We start from the raw sequence: 22,114 nt of genomic DNA on the forward strand, positions 1-22,114 counted from the left end.
TTTTTTTCAGGATTCTTTGATGAATAAAAAGTTAAAAAGAAGAGCATTTATTTAAAATAGAAATATTTTCTAACAATATACACTATAGTTCAAAAGTTTGGGGTCAGTACATTTTTATTCTTTCTTTTTTTTGAATAAATTAAAACTTTTATTCAGCAAGGATGTGTTAAATTGTTAAGACGTGATAGCAAAGATTTATATTGTTAGAAAAGATTTATATTTTGAATAAATGCTATTCTTTTTAACTTTTTTTCATCAAAAAATCCTGAAAAAATATCACAGTTTCCAAAAAGATAGGCAGCACAACTGTTGATAATTCAACAACTGTTGATAATTCTAATAATAAATCAGCATATTAGTATGATTTCTTAAGGATCATGTGACACTTTATACTGGAGTAATGGCTGATGGAAATTCAGCTTTGCATCACAGAAATAAATTATATTTTAAAGGATATTAAAATAGAAACTATTATTTTATATTGTAATAACATTTAGCAAGATTACGTTTTTTTTCTGTATTTTTGATCAAATAAATGCAGCCTTGATGAGCATAAGAGACTTCTTTAAAAAACATTCCAAGTCTTACTGATCCCAAAGTTTTGAACGGCAGTGTATATGAGAGATGCTAACATGAGCAACGTGTGATTTCCGTCCCAGATGGGTACTGTGTGCTAATCACATGGAGCCGGTAAAAGGTTTCCTGTGCCGGTTTCTGAGGAGGAAGCTGATCGAGACAGAGATCGGCAGCCGAACACGTTACCCGGAGCTGGTGAAGATCATAGACTGGATCCCTCAGGTCTGGCACCACCTCAACCGCTTCCTGGAGGCCCACAGCTCCTCTGATGTGACCATTGGTACGGAGATAAACCACTGTACTGAAGCCAAATATTAACAGACCCTTCCAAGTGTTACTAATATGCTCTACAAGTGTTGAATTTGAGCCTCATGTCTCCTCATCCAGGTCCACGTTTGTTCCTGTCGTGTCCGATGGATGTGGACGGTTCTCATGTTTGGTTCACTGACCTGTGGAATTATTCCATCATCCCCTACATGCTGGAGGCTGTGAGAGAAGGCTTACAGGTAACATTTGCCCTCTTTTATAGTAAAATCGACCTTTTTCAGTGATATCTTTTTAAATGATTAAGTTTCATTGTAAAAGTGATCTTGCACAACATTATAAGTCCATTATCAAAACCCAAAGTTCTTGCATCTTTCTATGTATCTCTCAGTATTTGGAACAACATTTTGATTCAGTGTTTATTTGTTGGTTTTGTTTGATTTATTTTTTTTAGCTATACGGTCGCAGAGCTGCATGGGAGGATCCCGCGCTGTGGGTTCTGGAAACTTTTCCATGGGCAGCTTCTCATCAACACCCTGATTGGCCAGCTTTGCTGCAGCTCCGCCCAGAGGACGTGGGCTTCGATGGATATTCTGCCTCCAGAGAGGGCCTTAACAAACAGAGTACTCAGAGTGACAGTGATGCCGACCCACTGGTGAGAAACACATACAGATAAAAGTATTAGTGTAGTGTGGCCGTAAACTCTTACTGTTCTGATTGTTTTATGTTTATAAAAATATGCTGCACTAGTTTATTACTAAAAATGCAAAACTCTTCAAGTTGGGATCATCATAAAGAAGAAAACAGATTTTGGAAGGACTACTCAAAAAACCTTTAAATAAACAATGATTGAAAATGATTTATACACATAATAATTGATGTAAATTCAAATAAAATGAGGAGTCCACGCTGGCTGATCATTGGTGAAGAAAAACTGTTTTATTCTAAATAAGGATGGGGCCACCCCATTGTGACCGCCTTGTTGAGATTACATGACCTGTCAAATATAACTTATTAATTTATTTTTATTACTGAGATGAAATTAGAATAAATGAATCATGGGTGATACTGTATGCCTGCAAACAGAGTATGGCACATAGTGTTATTTTAGTATTATACATACATACTATTATAGTATTTATTAATATTTTCAATTAGATTTTATTTTTATATTTTCAGTTTTCATTTTAATTTTAGTTTAAGTTTGAGTCATTTTTAGTTTAATTTTTATTAGTTTTACTATTTCAGCTTAAACCTACTTATTTCAGTTAGTTGCCAATAATATAATATATTAAATAATATTTATATTGTATTTTATTTTAGCATTTCAATTAACGAAAATTAGTTTTAGTTTAATTAACAATAGCAACACTAATCACACTATAATGGTTACTTTTGCTTTTATATAAGTATACATTCAAACCAGTAGGTGTCAGTAAGTGAGTTGAATGGAGAAAAAAAAATGATACATGTTGACATGGGATTTTGGGGGTGACTTTACCCTACAGAAATAAGGTAATAAGGCATAAGGTCCTGTGGCATAAGGGCATAAAAACTTAGATCACCTCTTAATGCACCTCTATCTACTAAAGCAGGGGTCTCCAAACTCTGTCCTGGAGGGCCGGTATCTTGCAGAGTTTTTCTCCAACCCTAATCAAACACACCTGATCCAGCTAATCAACGTCTTAAGCCCGATTCGGACGGTAATTGTTTCTTATATGGACTGTAAAAATAAATTTACATATCACCTCAGTGATAAAACTCATGGATTCGGATGTGCTCTATTCACAGTGGAGGAGCGAGTTCTGTGATCCTACGAACCCGGGAACGCGCTACTCACATTGCCAGTCACATGATTGTCTGCTGTAAATAAAATGAATTTTATTTACAAATTTATCCTTATTATTGTGTAAAATGTATTTAAAAATACGTATTATTATGTAAAATGTATTCTTATTATTCCAAGCATATTTTATAATATATAATCCTATTTATTATTTGATTATTTAAATCTCCTGTTTAAAAATAGGAAAATAGACGTGCTATAGGTGTATATAATTATACGCGATATATATCTGTTTATAATACACATTTTAAAATTGTATTGCATACGTGCTGCTGCCATATTAAAGACCCATTTCGAATGTTTACGTGCTTTTCTTCTCTTTCTGCTCCCAGTCGCTGTGGTGGAGCAGTTATGAAGTATTGTTCTTTTAACTTTCCAGCATTTCAGAAATAAATATGTATGCAAATTACACCGAAGTACAACGTTACCTTACGGTGTTCGGGAGTGCTCAAAAAGGATTTAAACACTGAATTTTGAATCGATTTCTTCTCGTAAACTCAGAGATGTGGATTCGGACGGCAATTAAATTACCACACGACCTTGGTGTTTGTCATAAAATAGTAAGTAATTCGGCTGGGATTTTTACGGGGGTGGTAAGAGAAAAACACCGACATCCTGGAATCGGACGGCATTAAAATCACCAACTACCCCCTGTAAATGATGAAAATCACTTGCGTCCCCCTGAGAAACAATTACCATCCGAATAGGACTTTACTAGGCGTACTAGAAACTTCCAGGCAGATGTGTTGAGGCAAGTTGGAGCTAAACTCTGCAGGACACCGGCCCTCCAGGACCGAGTTTGGAGACCCCTGTACTAAAGCAAGAGAAAAATGTAGGAGAACAAAATAGTATGTTCTAGATTAAGTGTTTTCTATATACTTCCAATTTGAAAAAAGTGTATAATAGCTCAGATTTCTTCTCGAATATATATTAAGACATCTGGCCTGACTGTTATTTTTGTGTATTGTGTGAACAGATGAACATGCTCCTGCGTCTAAAAGAGGCGGCCAGCTGCTCCAGCCCGCAGAGCTACGACAGCGACTCCAATAGCAACAGTCATCATGACGATATCCTGGACTCTTCGCTGGAGTCCACACTATGATCCAGCCTGATCCGTTCTGCCATTTAATTCCTCGACTCTAATGCCAGTCATTACATCACATCTACGGGTGCAGGTAACCCAAATAAAGAATGATGCTTCACATATAAAAAGATATATATAAAAATATATATAAATATATATATATATATACGCCAAAACTCAACGGTACTTATAGCTGCCTCGTGTAAATCATCAGTGTGACTTGTAAACAAATTATACAACAAAATCAGAAAAAAGTGCTTTGTCCCAATTTTTACCTCAAAAGTAAAAGTGCGGTCACATTAGCCAAATTTTATGGACAAAAAAGGTTCATTATCTATCGTCAATAATGAAGCGATGTATGAAACACAGCTCACACAATTCACTTTCAAACCAAACGGTGAATCCGTGTGACCAACCTGAATCCACTGCAAAATCTGCGTGGATACATTTTTCACCCTCACACGAAATTCTTGATTTCATGGATTCCTATCGAAATGACTGGATCATTTCACCTACAAAAATTCGCAGAACTTCTGTAAATGTGATCGCACCATAACTGTCGCAGAAACTTTTGCAAACAATGCAATGCTCGTTTGTCTTACCCTCTACTGGTGAAATGGAAGAATTACATCTTGGATCTGAGACTACCATCTTGGCGTCAGCATCTCCTTCCTCATTGACTTTCCCTGTATTGATGGACTTGCTTTACAAAAACCAGCTTGATCGAATGCTGACCATCGTTTCATGTTTTACATGGTAAGGATACAGATGAAATAGCATGGTGCTACACTTATGATTTTGGACTTATTTATTGTGACGATTGGAAAAAAATACCTCGTGCTTTTGTTTTGCCCTTCTGCATTTTTTGTTAAACCACCCGTTCCTTAACTGCTGACCGCATGTTTCAGTGTTCTACTGTAGCACAAAGCCTATCTATCTATTTTTTACACTCGATCGCGCTTGGCTTTTGGTGCTGAATGGAATCTGGTGCCTTACTCCATTTTGTAAAGAAAAAAACGGCACTATGTTTTATACTTCCGAAAAATGCAGATTTTATTACAGTTCATAATTGAACTACAGGGCTCTGCACTAGTCCTTTGAATTTGCCTAAAATAAACAGCCTCACAGTCTTCATATCATATCAGAGGTACTATATGTGTGGTTTAGATAAGAGGAGGTGGATAAAGGGAGCGACTGTAACCTCCATCTGTTTTTTTTTGTGACACAGTTAAAGGGACGTTTTACACACTCGATCCTCATTATACGTGAAATACATATGATCACTACTGGCACAGTTCATCTTGAGTGGGTCAGCTGCAAGGCTTTGCTTGGTGCTTAAAGACCGTCTCAACACATCTTGGCAAAAACACAGTGAGAAATTGTTCATAATTTGGTGCATGAGTAAACCTCATTGACCATTTGGGCCTTTTTCATGTACATATCTTGCAGTCAATGTGAAAGTTTAAGAAACGTCCACATAGTCATTGGATCAATAATATACTGTATTTGCTGCTTTGTAATGCAAGGACGCTTCTGGAGGATTTGTACATAAACTTTTATCTTGGATTCTCTATAAAGGAACATTATTTGGATGGATAGTGAGTTTCACTGCATGGGAAAGCATAATGTATGGGGCTATTCAGTGTTTTCTCCTTCATTACATTGTCGAATGCTGTTTGTATGGCACTGCAGGGTTTTAGTTACACCATTGCTTTTATTTCACTCCAGTGTGATTCCTGTCAGTCATCGCTCCTATGCAAAATCATCGTGGATTTCAAATGGAAGCCAAATATCGTAGCTCTGTAATGCTGTCAGCACTGCCAATAAGTTGTGTGCACACTGTGTATATAATTTGTGAATAATTTTAGGATATGTGCCTAATATTAATTTTCTTTGATGGATTATGATGATGATGAAGTCATTTTAAGCACAAATGCTGTATGTGATTGTTGTAACTGAAATGGGAGGGCTATAATTTGATTTCATGTCACTGAATGTGTATGTCGTTTCTGGCTGTAATATATCCATGTAAATATTTGACTACCCTGCCGGCTGCATTTTGATGAATAATCTTTTTCTAGCCATTTATAACAGTGCTTGGAAATATGGAATATTTTGTGTACAGTGTCTTTTTCATCTTAACAGTCCCACGGATGGTCTGAGAAACACAGACGACCCATAAAGACTTACTGATCACATCACCAGTTTTAAATTATTTGTAATTCAATAAACCTAATAATTATTTATTAATTGTTTATTGGTTTATGTTTTCATGACTTCATGCAAGCACAATACTGAAAAAAAAATACAAGAAATATATTCACATCATTTTTACTGTATATCAACTTCTTCCATTCAATCATAAAATGAAATAAAAATAAATGAGTAATACAATAAAAGCAACACAAAACACAACCAATTATAGTTTTTAGTGTAACATTGACTAAAATATAATTCTCATGTTTAATTGAAAGGATACATTTTTCAATCCTTAGCATGTACAATAAAAGGAACATTAAGTAGTAAGTGATATTTTACATGTATTGTTAAATTCAAGGATTGGTGGGACACCTTTTCCAGAGCATCTTTCATTCTACCTTTTGTTAAGATATTTGCAATACAATATTTAAACAACACAGACTAGTATGCATGGATTAGAGTTTATATGAGCTTTGAGATCATTCTAATAAAGACAAGGAATAATGTTAATGTTTTTTCATGTTGAACTTAATTTTAATATTAAATAAAAAAGTGAAACAAAACACCTAAAATGAAGCTGTGAGTACTAACAAATCACAGCACAATTAGAATAAATAAATCTAAGGGTCTAGAAACCCGGTTAATTTACTGTATCTCATAAAGTGTGAGAGAGATGGTTGGTTTGACGTCTAATGGTGATGAAGTCAAAATCTCCTGAATAGCTTCAATTCAATATATAAATATATATATATATATACGCCAAAACTCAACGGTACTTATAGCTGCCTCGTGTAAATCATCAGTGTGACTTGTAAACAAATTATACAACAAAATCAGAAAAAAGTGCTTTGTCCCAATTTTTACCTCAAAAGTAAAAGTGCGGTCACATTAGCCAAATTTTATGGACAAAAAAGGTTCATTATCTATCGTCAATAATGAAGCGATGTATGAAACACAGCTCACACAATTCACTTTCAAACCAAACGGTGAATCCGTGTGACCAACCTGAATCCACTGCAAAATCTGCGTGGATACATTTTTCACCCTCACACGAAATTCTTGATTTCATGGATTCCTATCGAAATGACTGGATCATTTCACCTACAAAAATTCGCAGAACTTCTGTAAATGTGATCGCACCATAACTGTCGCAGAAACTTTTGCAAACAATGCAATGCTCGTTTGTCTTACCCTCTACTGGTGAAATGGAAGAATTACATCTTGGATCTGAGACTACCATCTTGGCGTCAGCATCTCCTTCCTCATTGACTTTCCCTGTATTGATGGACTTGCTTTACAAAAACCAGCTTGATCGAATGCTGACCATCGTTTCATGTTTTACATGGTAAGGATACAGATGAAATAGCATGGTGCTACACTTATGATTTTGGACTTATTTATTGTGACGATTGGAAAAAAATACCTCGTGCTTTTGTTTTGCCCTTCTGCATTTTTTGTTAAACCACCCGTTCCTTAACTGCTGACCGCATGTTTCAGTGTTCTACTGTAGCACAAAGCCTATCTATCTATTTTTTACACTCGATCGCGCTTGGCTTTTGGTGCTGAATGGAATCTGGTGCCTTACTCCATTTTGTAAAGAAAAAAACGGCACTATGTTTTATACTTCCGAAAAATGCAGATTTTATTACAGTTCATAATTGAACTACAGGGCTCTGCACTAGTCCTTTGAATTTGCCTAAAATAAACAGCCTCACAGTCTTCATATCATATCAGAGGTACTATATGTGTGGTTTAGATAAGAGGAGGTGGATAAAGGGAGCGACTGTAACCTCCATCTGTTTTTTTTTGTGACACAGTTAAAGGGACGTTTTACACACTCGATCCTCATTATACGTGAAATACATATGATCACTACTGGCACAGTTCATCTTGAGTGGGTCAGCTGCAAGGCTTTGCTTGGTGCTTAAAGACCGTCTCAACACATCTTGGCAAAAACACAGTGAGAAATTGTTCATAATTTGGTGCATGAGTAAACCTCATTGACCATTTGGGCCTTTTTCATGTACATATCTTGCAGTCAATGTGAAAGTTTAAGAAACGTCCACATAGTCATTGGATCAATAATATACTGTATTTGCTGCTTTGTAATGCAAGGATGCTTCTGGAGGATTTGTACTTAAGATTTTATCTTTGATTCTCTATAAGGAATATCATTTGGATGGACAGTGAGTTTCCTTGCATGGGAAAGCATAATATATGGGGCTCTTCAGTGGTTTCACCTTTACGTTGTCAAATGCTGTTGGTATGGCGCTGCAGGGTTTTAGTTACACCGTTGCTTCCATTTCACTCTAGTGTATGATTCCTGTCAGTCATCGATCCTATGCAACATCATTGTGGATTTCAATGGAAGCCAAATATCGTAGCTCTGTAATGCTGTCAGCACTGCCAATAAGTTGTGTGCACACTGTGTATATAATTTGTGAATAATTTTAGGATATGTGCCTAATATTAATTTTCTTTGATGGATTATGATGATGATGAAGTCATTTTAAGCACAAATGCTGTATGTGATTGTTGTAACTGAAATGGGAGGGCTATAATTTGATTTCATGTCACTGAATGTGTATGTCGTTTCTGGCTGTAATATATCCATGTAAATATTTGACTACCCTGCCGGCTGCATTTTGATGAATAATCTTTTTCTAGCCATTTATAACAGTGCTTGGAAATATGGAATATTTTGTGTACAGTGTCTTTTTCATCTTAACAGTCCCACGGATGGTCTGAGAAACACAGACGACCCATAAAGACTTACTGATCACATCACCAGTTTTAAATTATTTGTAATTCAATAAACCTAATAATTATTTATTAATTGTTTATTGGTTTATGTTTTCATGACTTCATGCAAGCACAATACTGAAAAAAAAATACAAGAAATATATTCACATCATTTTTACTGTATATCAACTTCTTCCATTCAATCATAAAATGAAATAAAAATAAATGAGTAATACAATAAAAGCAACACAAAACACAACCAATTATAGTTTTTAGTGTAACATTGACTAAAATATAATTCTCATGTTTAATTGAAAGGATACATTTTTCAATCCTTAGCATGTACAATAAAAGGAACATTAAGTAGTAAGTGATATTTTACATGTATTGTTAAATTCAAGGATTGGTGGGACACCTTTTCCAGAGCATCTTTCATTCTACCTTTTGTTAAGATATTTGCAATACAATATTTAAACAACACAGACTAGTATGCATGGATTAGAGTTTATATGAGCTTTGAGATCATTCTAATAAAGACAAGGAATAATGTTAATGTTTTTTCATGTTGAACTTAATTTTAATATTAAATAAAAAAGTGAAACAAAACACCTAAAATGAAGCTGTGAGTACTAACAAATCACAGCACAATTAGAATAAATAAATCTAAGGGTCTAGAAACCCGGTTAATTTACTGTATCTCATAAAGTGTGAGAGAGATGGTTGGTTTGACGTCTAATGGTGATGAAGTCAAAATCTCCTGAATAGCTTCAATTCATCTTGAGCATGTGTTCGTTTTCTTGGTTTTGCATATTTAGCAATTCCATACCAGGGATACAGATCTGTTGGTTTTCTTTCCAGACCGTTTTCTCCTAGAAAAAACTGCCAAAGACAGTTCTGCGCATGTGGAAATCTGACAGGGTCTACTAAATATCCTCTGTGTTTCAGTGTGTTTTTCCAAAAGGGTTCATCAACAAACATGAGGTAACTCCAAGGAGCCTGATTAAGAAACACACTCCAAACCAAATGATAAAAATTCAAATACAACTTTTTCCCTCTTCTTCCAGAAAGGCAGGTGCTGTATCATTGATTTTGTCATCACACGTCACTCTTACTCCTTTTGATTCTGGATCAAAGCGATCGCTTTGATAACAACTGGGTAAATAATATATGATTTGTTTACCCCTGAGATCCATTTTCTGAATTGAGAGTTTCAGCGTATTTAAGAGTGGCTCATTATAGTCTTTGAAGCTTAAGTTTAATTGGTGGGCGATGTCCACTAGTTTCTGCAGGTTCTCCAGTTTTGCCAGTTCTTCCGTGTCGTTCACATTTCCCCCTTCGTCTAGAGGAGGCAAAAAAAAACTGTGCCAAATATGGAGACCCCATTCATGTGTGCCTGATCAATCCAAGCTGGATCCGGAGCAAGCGCTGCTCCTTCACCATGTGACCCACCAAAGAAGACTAACTCTTTGATATACTGCCAGTAATCAAATCTTATTCTCTTTTCCTCTGTAATGACCTGAGGAACTCTTTCACAGGTTGGCCTCGCTCTGAATATTAAGGTGAAGTCTTTGTGTGTGCTTTCGTGTTCTTCTCTTGACCACTCATAGGTAAAGCCAATCTGTTTGAAGGGGTTCTGTCGAAGGACGCAAGTAATCATCAGAGAAAGTCTGACCCTCAGAATAATCTTTCAGTTCTGGGAAGTCATTAACAGCATGTTCTGGTTTGTTCAAAAACCAAGTGTATGTTTTAGGATCAGTTTTTCCTTTTTCCTCAAGAGCAGGCATCTCATCATAAAGTACTGGTAGTGCCTCTTGATCTGTGATTTGTTCCACTTGGTAGTTTAAATTGTGTGGGATATGAGGCCAGTAGAGTTGAGCCACGATGAAGTATGGGTGAGCAGGAGGTGTGCCATCTCTGCTCCAGCAATATAAAGACGTCCCCTGGAATTCTGTATCACATTGCCCATTTATTTTGCCATCTTGAAATTCTTTCAGAAGGGCAGGATCTTCGCTGGCTATGAAATCACCGTCAACTTCATAAAATATACTACGGATTAGCCTTTTTTAATTGCATGGCATAATATTCCTTTCTGTTGTGTTTATCTTGTGCGCGAGAAATGTACCAGCGGAAACATTTTTGCTCTACCCTCTTCCACACTGGAATTATGTAATCGTCACTCTTGTTTCTAACAATTTTTTCTTTCATCATATTGTAAGCCCCGAGGCAATCAACTTCGGAGAGCAAGTATAAATACGAATAAAGAAATCTTGGAGAGCTTCTTCATCAGAAGCATTGTAATGTTTGTTTCGAAACATGAAAGTCTGAGCTGCAAGTAGATAATGTTGAGATGTCACGTTCATCACTTGATTCAGCAGCTTTCACATAATCTACATTTCCTTTTATAGCTTCGAGCAATTCGTTTACAATTCGATGTGGAGATGTATGAAAGGAATAAAGAGAGTAGGAATGCGACGGTGGAGGATGACATTCCTCGTAGTCAATAACGGCCTGGATTTTTTCCTTTGCAGTACCCGGACAGCGCAAACCACAAGAAAGTGCTTCCTCTGAGAATGCTAGCAAGATACCAGATTTATCATAATGCATGTCAGACATGCATTTTTTGAGATCTGAAGCCCAGATTTGAGCTTCTGATCATTTCATATTTAGGTCCATATACTTCATAACAACAGCCAAGTTTGTGAAGGACACTGGCTCGTTGTTTTCTGCCATTCTAGAATGCTTAGTATATACTACCTATGACAAAAAAATGCATTTGTATTGAGATAGAAGTATAGGCATAATGCTTTCAAGGTCAGCAGAGAAGAACTATCTATTAAAATCCTCTATTGTTAGGTTAAAACTCTCACGTTTTAACTCCTACAGCCCTATTATTTATGTTTTCATTAGGTACACACAAGAAGTTACAGGTGAAAAAGCAGAATGATTTGTCAGGTTCTGCCCGGCTTGGGCTGGGTAGCAGACCTCCACACTGTGCTACAACAGCTTCTCAGATGGTTTTAATCAAAATGAAGAGAAAACTAATTCTTACAATTAGCTAATATTTTTAATGCAATTTAAATCTAAATATCAGCTCAGAAGATAATAATAATAATAATAATAATAATATGGTCAATGAGTATATTAAGTATAACAATTAAATTATCATTAAAATAAACAGTTACCATTTTAATATTGTACCTATAGTTTAAGTATACAGTTAATTGCAAAGCATAGAAACATCAATATACAGTAAGTTTAAAATGGTACATTACTTACCAAAAAGTGGTTTGGTGCTGAAATAAGAAAGAAGAATTGGCTTACTTTTCACTAACAGCCAACTTTAAGTGCCTGTTCCAGTAAACCACACCATGAAAAATACAAGATTCCTATTTAATTTCCCCTATTTAACAGTTCCAAGAGAGTGGGCGAGAATCAGGGTGTGGGTGTGTTTTTTTTTGTTTTTGTTTTTTTTTGCTTGCTCAAGTATGAACATATTTTTTTTATAACAGGTGATACAGGATATGATATGGTCAAAAATTAGTAAATGTCCACACACTGAAATTGCAGGTGGGTTTTGGATTATTTTCATATGGTGCTTTTGCAATGACTGACAAATGTTTTAAATGCATTGTATACCATGAACATGTAATTGTTACCATTGATCAGACATTGAACAAAGTGAGATTAGTCATATTAATGGTCATTTTACTTTTTCAAAAAACAAAATAGGCCTACCAAGTGTTAAAAATCAGTGAAGTGTTATGTCACACTGTTGCGTATGTGATATTAACATATTTAGATTGATTGGCTCAAACTTGATTAGTTTAGAGTCGTGTTCTAATTATTCTAAAGAAAAACATTAATCTTACAGAGGCCAGTGTTTGCAGGTAAGCAGAAGTGTAACGTTATGTTGTCATAATCTGTGGACATTAGGAGGAATGTGCAGCAGTTATAAAAACGGACATGTCGGGGCAAGATTTTGGGGACTGCTTCCTTGTTCCACTGAACTGGAGCTTCTAAAGACGAAAAGGAGCGGCAAAATGCAGGCTGGTAAAGAGACATTTCTCAGGAAAAATATCAGTTGTAACTAAAACAGATCTGTGTAAATAATGTAAATGTGAATGGCCAACATAAAACTTATGAATAAAAAAAAAGTTTGCATCCATTTATTTTCAGTAATGTTCTTCTGTATTTTAATCCATGTTTTCACTCCTAATTACCACCTGCAACAACTGTATCAGAACCAGTGATCCAGAGGAACCACAAACACTGTCGTATATTTTTTCAAAAGCAATAACTATTGAATGGGAAAGAGTGTGGGATAATACATTTCATGCATCATCCCACCCTTATTGTAATTCTTGTGGACCAGGGTGCCTGGGCACACAAAAACAGGTGTGCATGTGTAAGGTCACAATAAATAGAATTGTTGAGAGTGTCTCAATTTAACTTATGTAACTCTGGTATTCCGGTTTTAACTACTAAACACCCCCTGCAACCCCTGATGTTATTGATATGTAAGGGATAATGTACATCCAGCCGGTTGTTATCTCAGAATAAACCCCGACAGGGTGATCAGGACGTGGAGGGGTCTTGTATCAGCCTGAAGGGGTTTATTCTGAGATAACTGGCTGGATGTACATTATCCCGCTTATTACACGGCTAAAAAGATTTGTTTTTACCATATATGTTGAAATGAATGCTGAAGTCTTCCATTGTAACACGCGGTGGTTAAGTGTTTTCAGTCACAAGATGGCGCCAGACAGTCAATGATAGCAGAGTGACTCGTTAAGCAGATAAGTAGTACCGGTCAAAATAACTCGTAGTACCCGGATGAGCGGTGTGTTATTCAATTTGGCGGTTGTTATCTGGGAATAACATACCGCTGGATGGCGCGATTGACCAATCAGAATCAAGTATTCCACAGAGCTGTGTAATAATTTGCTATATACTATGGCCAAAATTCAGTATAGACAGCGTTCTAGGAATGGGTTTGGCTGTTCCAGGGTAAAAAGGTTCCTCTCAAAACTAATGCAGGAAAGTTGAACACACAGAACTCTCTAGAATTTCATTCTATGATGTGACAGTTGGCCATAAGTGCTGCAGGTGGGGAAGAAGAACAATTATGCTATAAAACACAGGTTTGTGGACACAATGGGACTGAAGGTGTACATAGATAGACCCCTCTACTGGTGCAATGGAGGAATCACATCTCGAAACGGGAATTTACGCTACTCCTAATGTTTGCCTGTAATAAACAGCCCCATATTCATCATATTACAACAGTGTGTGGTTTGGAAAAGAGGAAGTGGATAAAGGCAGTGGAAGACTGAAAACCGTGTTTTCTTATTCAGCGCAGTTATAATCTACACTGGTTGTTAAAGGGATGTTATAACTTGCACTTTCTTAAGAACGTTCAAACATAAAAGAGAAAAATGCAAATGATGAAAAAGTATAGGCTATTTATAGTACAGCTGAACCATGTTAAATGATTTGTTATATATTCTACAAGAAAGTCCAGTGTGGTGGAATAAACCGGATGTTGTATATCTCTCAGGGGAAAAACTGCTGATAAAATTAGATAATGCAATCGGTTGCTTACTATTTTAGAATAAGAAGTTCTATTAGTTTATTAGTTGTTCAGGCCAAAGCGGAACACTAAATTCGCCACGGCTTCCCTCCATCTAGTTATGAATATAGGGGAACAATAAGGTCAGTGGTTATCATTTGAATTAATTAATGTTTCGTTCTACAACATAAATGACCATACCTCACACGTTAATATGAAAAAAAAAAACACAAGTTTATTCCACTATGCAACTGAGCCCACGTGCGTGCCGTGCTGTGGTGTGTATGGCGCGTTCCCATTTAATCTATATTTTGTTGTAGGATTAACTAAACAGATTAACAAAAGGTTAGACGCTACTAATGTTTCTTCAGTGGTATGGCAGCTTTTTCAGTAGCGAGCTACATTTTGCAACAAGTAGCAGCATAGATAAAATAGGCTACTTAATTGCCGTTTTTATGTCACATCTGTAGCTATTGCCCAAGCAGTTTGAATAAATCAGAGCGAGCAGAAGCAATAAAAGTTAGCAAAGTTCGATTCGTTTTAGTGAATCGGTTCGTTCGGAAGGTTCGTTTAAATGAACTGATTCATCTTTTACAGAATTATTCAGGTTAAAGCCTTAGTTCATTCACGTTTTTTCGTTTCAGTCATATTCTATTTTGAAAAGAAAAAAAAATTGAATGCACTCATTTATAATAGAGAACATCAATTATTTAATGTATTCTGTCTTTTTGATGCTGACATTTTAATTGAGAATTATTTATTTATTCAAAACTTTTTTTTTAATCCAGAGAAATATCTTCTATGGCTAATATTTATATTAAAGTCCGTTGTGCTAAAGTGTGATTGTGCTTGTGGTCAAATTGAGGCCGCTTAGTCTTGAGGATTTATTTATATATTTAGTTAGTTACAAGTTCTTCAGGTCAGGATATTCAAAACGAAGACTGGTTAAGAAAAATGGTAAGAGAGGTAAAAAGAGTAAACACTTTACCGGTGAGCACATCTTACCGAAGCAAAGGATTGTTTTTCACTACAAGACTGTGCTTATTAATAGAGATTTTACGTTATTTAGAGAGGTTGCATTCCATAATTGAAACCTAAATATTAAATATTGTATTCAAAGGGGCTATCTTATGCATTTGGTTCGTATTATTTCGTGTTCTTTGTTTTCCTTTTGCAAGTTATTCATAATTACTTGTAATCAACCACCCAAAACAAAGATGAAATTTACAATTTATTGCAAACAATACAAAACATTTTCAACATATACATATGCATACAATGTGGCACAAAGTGATAAATTCGTATAAATTATACATACGTCTACAACTTTAATAAAGAATCTAAAACTCAAAATTCTTGGTATAAAATATCCATACAAAAATATTTGTACAAAATACTGTACAGTTCCCCCCAAAAAGCTGTGCGACACAGCAAAATCATTTTGCGAAGAATTTCCAAATAAGTAATTATAAAGTGATGTGGAAAAGATTTGCTACAAACACTCATTCGAACGCAGAAGTGAAATTATACGCCAATAAAACCACAGCTTGGTTTTGGCGTACACTTGTGCTTGAATACATACATTATACAGCTGATTAAGTAGCTTATGAAACTGTTATTTCATCCTCTGATTCAGAAAAGTCCGAGTGTTTGAATGAAATGCTGGAATCAGTGCTGTTTGAAAGTTGACAGAAATGTGATGTAGCGCAAGCGTCATCTTCATCTTCCTCATCCTCAGAAGACTTTTTAACCACGTCGCTGAGATCTGGGTGAGGATTTGTTTTGGTTGGCAGGGTTTGTTCTCGGCAACCGCCGGAAGACAGCAGCTCCCTCTCCTTGGAGTTTCTCCATTTCATTCGCCGGTTCTGGAACCAGATTTTGACCTGTTTGAAGAGATTCTATCGTTAATAATTGAAGCCAACAGAGAAGTTGAAATGGAAAGTGTATAAAATGTGTATAATTGATTTTATATATTTAAATTTGGGTTTTAGCGTAAATAATGTGATTTAGCCTATATCATATGCCTATTTTGATTTAAATTATTAGATGAGTATAATAGTTTTCCACTCTTGTATTCACCTGTGAATCTTTTAGTCCGAGTTTCCCTGCGAGTTTTTTCCTATCTGGCTTACTGATGTATTTTTGCTTTTGGAACATTTTCTCCAGAGCTTTGCGCTGCACATCAGAAAACACTGCCCGGCGGAGCATCCCTCTTCTGGGCTTCCCTCTCGCAGCAAGAGGCCAGGAAAAAGTTCCAGGAATGGGTACAACAGATGCAGGAGCTGTTACAAGAGACAAGTACATAAAGTAAATAATGCATTCATGCACACATTCATGGGCATCACAACACTTTCAAAGAGTTTTATTTTGTTTCGCCCAGGAGGCTAAAAGTTAACGTTGCGTTACTACGGGCAATTGGGTGTTGCTTTTCCCAGGGACAATCTAGAGTGCTGAATGATCAGGGAGAAAGAAATCTTTTCTTCATTATAATCATTATTTTGAATTTATTCTCTTGAGATGTTTTGAGTGAAATGGCACGAGGTGACTAATTAGCACATGGGTCGGATCCACGCTGCATTGGTATGGTAAAAAGGCAGAGTATCCTTTTCTACGAGCCTCCCAGTGAAGGACAGAGGAGTTAATATACCGTGAACGGTAATTGTGTAGTAATGAACTGGCTGAGAAAAGACTCCGGACAGACGGCTAAGGCCATATATTATTGCCACAAAAGGGAGATTTACACTTTCAAACTGAACGCAACTGCATGCCGGAATACTGATGACCGGGGACCGCGTTTTTCGCCCTCAAATAATTTTCATTAAATGAACACGAAAAGCAGTTGAGAGCGCTCAAGTTGTTTTGTTGAGGTATTCAGCGCGCGCAGTGAAAAGAGTCCTGCTCTATTATCATTTGGCGTCGATAAAAGAATAGACTATAGACATTTAATGCCTCAAACGAGCATTTTAAGCTCGTATTTTAAATAGCCTGCTATGTAGAGCACGTCCAAACCGAAGTGTGTCTGGCACGCAGTGAGATGAAGTTGATGTTTGGCAACTGCAACTACATGTTCAATGCTTTTTGTCGGCGATTTTGTCGATTTTTCTGATTTCTCGCTCTCCTTTCTAAACGCACAGCTCTCGATATTGTTCTTTTGCAACTCTTTCCACAAACACCAATCACACTCTATGCGGTCTTGTGAGAATATTGAAACCGCTCAATGGCTCCTAATGGGCAAATTAGTCCATGACTGGTAAACGCCCCTCTGTCGCTGGTTAAAAGTCTATCTTTGGCGGGTTTGTGGGTGGTTTGCCCCGGAGGGAGCTGACCAGATTGTTCATGGTGTTGACGGCATTGTTGGCAGTCAGCAGGCCGAACTGTTCCCTCACTGTGGGAAAGACCTGCGCCAAAACCGCTAGTAATTTGAGGACTTAAAGAGGAGAAGAACCTCAAGTTGGCAGTCGATTAAACTAAATTCTAATTCTTTTACCTCTCTCTCTACCCACAGTGTTGGCTGAATTCAAACCACTTAAGTGAACTCTACAAGCATTTAAATCTGAACACGCACCAGGGAAGTATGAGGAACGGACGAAAGGGCAGAATGAACCATCAAAATAAGGCACCGAGAATGCTTTGGGAAGCATGCCGTGAACGGACGGTGGAGATGTGGCTAAAACAGAGAAGCAAACAGAAGTTAGTGCTGTATTAAATTATACTTTGTCATTATTATTGGAAATATTAGGTTCATTTAAGACACTCACCTTTCTTTGGTGACGGTGCCAAGATGGCACTCACCCCAAACTTGAGGTAGGTTGGATCCTTGCTAGACACGGGCGTTTTTGGGGAGCAAGATCCATGTTTCTCCGTGATGCTGAGGCTGACTCTGTCCAATAGCCTGAAGTTATCCGGGATGGAAAGAGGTGTTGAAGCAGGAGGAGAGGCGCATGGCGAGTGCGCGTCCTGGTTCAGGTAACCGCTGGGTCTGTTGATGCGCAGGAGATCCTCCACCAGAAAGCTCGGGTGAGCCGGGAAAGGTGAATGCAACGATGCTGCAGGATGCATGAATGCTGAATATATTGCAGGTGGTGCAATAACACTGGGGATCATCATTGTCCCGGCTATTTTAATGCGAAAATACGGCTACTCCTGTTAGGGTTAGAAAAGTCTCTTCTGCCAAGCTCTGAACTGAACGAGAGGCGATTTGCTTCTGGACGTCTCCGTTTGGGAAGGGGTCCTTTATATCTAGGCCCCAGTAAGGGTCCTTTGAGGACTGACAGCCACAACAATGAGACTCAATAAAGTCCTCCGCTTGAGTCCCATTGAATGATGCCTCGGAGGTGCCTGATTGGTCCGATAGAGCAATTTATGATTGAATTAGACTTCATAAGATTTGAATGGCCGGGCCATGCCGCTTAACAAAGAAGATATAGTCATAAATTTTGCATATCGACAAACTATTTATTTATTTATTTATTTACAGCACAAGCGAGATTATGTAGCCAATTTACTCGTGTCGTAAATATATACTCTTTTGCAAATGTATTTTTAATTTACGACACACAATATGAATACAGAGTAATTTACAAAAGTATTTCTTTTTTAATGTGAGCATTGTTTTCGGATTCACATCAGTGACTAAATATAAATCTATAATGCATTTTTAAAATAGAATTGCTATAGAGTCTGAAACGTGCTTAGTGGAAACTTTATACATAAATATGTAAAATGTAAAATAAAATAGGCAAATGCTCTTTAGGCTATGCGTATAGCCTGTGTATTATATGGACAGTTCTTATCCTGTTTTATGCCGTTCCTTTGGCTGTCAAGAACCTCCCGATTAAACCCCCATTTAATAATCATTTATGCTGTATGCTGTATACTTCTACTGAAATCCAATCTGGGCTCTGTCACGGAGTACAGCTTTAAATGGATTTGTGGTTGAATCGCCATGACAGATGTGTTAGATATATCCCCCGTGTTTGAAACCGGGCAAGTCTTCATTCACGTTTACTGGGGCTTCACTTTACACACGCTCGCGAGACGTGTGCAGCTCCGTTTGAACCGTGAACCGTCACCCTCAGCTGCTCGCGCCTCGCTTTCTTTTACCCTCACAAAGATCTCTGACACAAAAACACACCGATCTCTGTTTCTATAGACGACTAGGCTTATTCTGCCAGTTTAACTTCTTGAATAAAAGTGCATATGTGATTTGAAACGCATGCGTAAGAGGTGCATTTAAACTCGTATTTAACTGATATGAGAGACTGGACACACGCAAGTCCTCCTCGTGAACGGATGACTCAAAGCTTAATTTTTAGGGTTGGTCCTTTCAGTTAATTAAGACAAAACTAATATAATAAAAAGTAACAATAATAAAATAATATAGTTAAAACAACAACACGCTGCTGCGCAGTGACCGAAAATTTAGAGACTAAATAAGCTAAATGGATATAAAAAAAATAAAGCGTATAAAAAATAAAGCTTCTCAATACCTTACATTACTAATGTTTAGCATGCTCAGTTTAACCATATCAAAGGACTCCAAATTGCCACCAAGATCATATTTATCCCTTAAAGTTATCTCCATTTACATTTTTCTGGCTATATCCTTTTACCATTAGGATACTTTTTATGAATCATTTTATCTGTATCTGTGAGGATGTCCAACAAGTAAGATTTGTCAGTTAATTATTATTATTATTATTATTATTTTGGCTCCAAAGTAGGCTATAAAACACACAGCACACACAGACATGTTTACAAAGTTATCTAATTAGGGACTTCCCATAGATTGCTATTGTACTTAAATTAAGCTAATTATAATTACTCTATCCCTACAACAGGACTTTAAGCATTTTAAGAAGTGAATACAGACATTATTTACTCTCCTTACAAAACAATTATTCCTTTAGTGTATATCCGAAAATAGTTTATTTGAGAGTTAGCAAACTTGTCTGGACCAGCTATTTTGTTTTTTTTTAGAAGCATACACACACACACACACACACACATTCTGTAAATGCGACTTAAGCAAAAGTGATGAGGCAAATTACCAAAACAAAGCCTTTTTCCATTATGTTTAATTTTTTTATAATAGAAGCATACACACACACACACATTCTGTAAATGCGACTTAAGCAAAAGTGATGAGGCAAATTACCAAAACAAAGCCTTTTTCCATTATGTTTAATTTTTTTATAATTCCATATTTCTTTGCTCAGGAAAATCCTTCTATTGTTGTGGACTAGCAGATGGTTAGCTGGAAACATGGCTTAGTCTCGATGACCGAAGCTAATTTCTAATAGCTGTGGAAGCTTGGCACATTTTTTTTCCCTTTTAGCAAAGGCTAAAAACAGCTGGTGGGATTTGATTAAACCCATTAAATGCACATTTCCAATACATTATGCCCCTCCGGAACACCTTAAGTGCAGACAGTGCAGAGGAGAGCAGCTACGGTGCCGTCTAGATTCTTTACACAGTTCCCTTATTTCACAACAATATACTAAATAGATTAACTTGCGCATTATCTGGTGTCAATATTGCCTAGTTAAGAGAAGGGCTGAGTAAATGTATTACACATGCATGAAGGGTTCTTTTGAGATAGTTTTACTGGGTGTTGGGTCTGGCAGGTGGTTAAGTGTTTACTCCTTTTATTTATTAGTTAAAACATTGGCTTAGACAAACAGGAATCTTCCATTTTTTGTGCTTCGTAAGTGCATTGATTCTTTAAATTGTTTAAATCTAGCAGGACAAATAGAATTGCAGTTCTTTGAAATTAAATTTTGAAGTTATACATTCCATACAAGCTTCATATATCGTGAATAATCAGATGATATAGCAAGCCGTTTCTTCCAAAGCATGATTTTTCCCCTTATTTTTCTAAGCGTTCAGAGGATTTGCATTGCCAAAAAAATATATAGAACCGCTGACAAGCATTAAATCGATATTAACTCTGCATTTAACATAACCCTACAAAAACCACACATCTATTGAACAAAGCCTTTAGTACGCCTGGTCTCGGTCCACCTGTTCTTTGATATGTCAGGCAGCCAATCCGCGTTTGGTCACAGCAGGGATTAACGTTTTTTCTTTGCCCTTCAGTCTTGAACCCTCCATTGGTTGTCACCGTTCGACGTGTCTGCAGGTTTGGATGAAGAAAGGACTGGGAAGGCAGAGACAATTTTTCTGAGACTATTAAATTCAGATGTCCCTTCTATTTGGCTGGCTGCATAACAGGTGCTGTTATAATCCTCTTTACTTGGAGGTATTGTTCTCCAGTCTCAAAAACAGGAACAAGCCAGGCTATTCACTGTTCTACAGGCCAGTTTTTAAAATGTCACTGACAGCTTAGGCCTTCCCTGAAGCAGATCTTTTGTGCATAACTTCTGTCCATGACTGAATGCAAATTTAATTGCTCGTTGATGACAAAATGTTCCTGATAGAGTTTGACTTTGATTTTTTTTTTTTACATTATGTAACTTAACATCATTTTTTATCAATCCAGAAAACATAGAAACATGTTTTATTGTGTTAAGTGGCTACAGCACCTTTTTTGACTGAAAAAGGTCTCAATCACAAGCCATACACACTGTAAAAAATGATTTTTCAAAGTTGTAAATAAAACAAAGATTAATAGATTAGCTACATTTTACAAGTTTTTCTTCTTCAAAATTTTGCATTTAATTCAATGTGTTACTTGCTGTTTCTTTGTATCAGTTGTGAAATTTGCCTGGAATTTCTGAGTGAAAACTCTTCTACACCAGAAAGTTTTTTTGGTGCATAAGAGTCTGATGTGCTCCAGTGTAGACTTTGTGAATGATATATCAATATTGCCTCA

General features: G+C 36.6%; 2 protein-coding genes and 1 pseudogene across 2 annotated transcripts in view; 1 reads left to right on the forward strand and 2 right to left on the reverse strand.

The window, feature by feature from the left end:
• LOC107662312 (neuron navigator 2-like) overlaps positions 1-6,020 on the forward strand; it is a 129,081-nt gene extending 123,061 nt beyond the window's left edge. Inside the window, exons 37-40 of the mRNA XM_016452298.1 lie at positions 660-856; positions 964-1,082; positions 1,295-1,495; positions 3,663-6,020. Of these exons, the coding sequence (XP_016307784.1) occupies positions 660-856; positions 964-1,082; positions 1,295-1,495; positions 3,663-3,788 (643 nt within the window). The 3' untranslated portion in view covers positions 3,789-6,020. The remainder of the gene's footprint in view (positions 1-659; positions 857-963; positions 1,083-1,294; positions 1,496-3,662) is intronic.
• A 3,438-nt stretch (positions 6,021-9,458) lies between these two features.
• Positions 9,459-10,957, reverse strand: LOC107662337 (uncharacterized; annotated as a pseudogene).
• A 4,922-nt stretch (positions 10,958-15,879) lies between these two features.
• LOC107662351 (homeobox protein DBX1-A) lies at positions 15,880-18,387 on the reverse strand. The gene is made up of 4 exons (XM_016452337.1): positions 18,039-18,387; positions 17,846-17,947; positions 16,360-16,562; positions 15,880-16,163 (listed from the first exon to the last, which is right to left on the reverse strand). The coding sequence occupies exons 1-4, from the start codon at positions 18,385-18,387 to the stop codon at positions 15,885-15,887; spliced, it is 933 nt and encodes a 310-aa protein (XP_016307823.1). The 3' UTR covers positions 15,880-15,884.
• Between the last annotated feature and the right edge of the window lie 3,727 nt (positions 18,388-22,114).

This window comes from Sinocyclocheilus anshuiensis, unplaced genomic scaffold (genome assembly GCF_001515605.1).
Source record: "Sinocyclocheilus anshuiensis isolate Anshui unplaced genomic scaffold, SAMN03320099.WGS_v1.1 scaffold579, whole genome shotgun sequence".
NCBI lineage: Eukaryota > Metazoa > Chordata > Actinopteri > Cypriniformes > Cyprinidae > Sinocyclocheilus > Sinocyclocheilus anshuiensis.

Coding starts and splice junctions, on each gene's coding strand:
- LOC107662351 (XM_016452337.1), bottom strand. CDS start 18,387: ATGATGATCCCCAGTGTTATTGCACCACCTGCAATATATTCAGCATTC. Junction 16,563..17,845: donor CCGTTCCTCATACTTCCCTG/GTGCGTGTTCAG, acceptor CTCTTGTAACAG/CTCCTGCATCTGTTGTACCC. Junction 16,164..16,359: donor TCGGACTAAAAGATTCACAG/GTGAATACAAGA, acceptor CTCTTCAAACAG/GTCAAAATCTGGTTCCAGAA.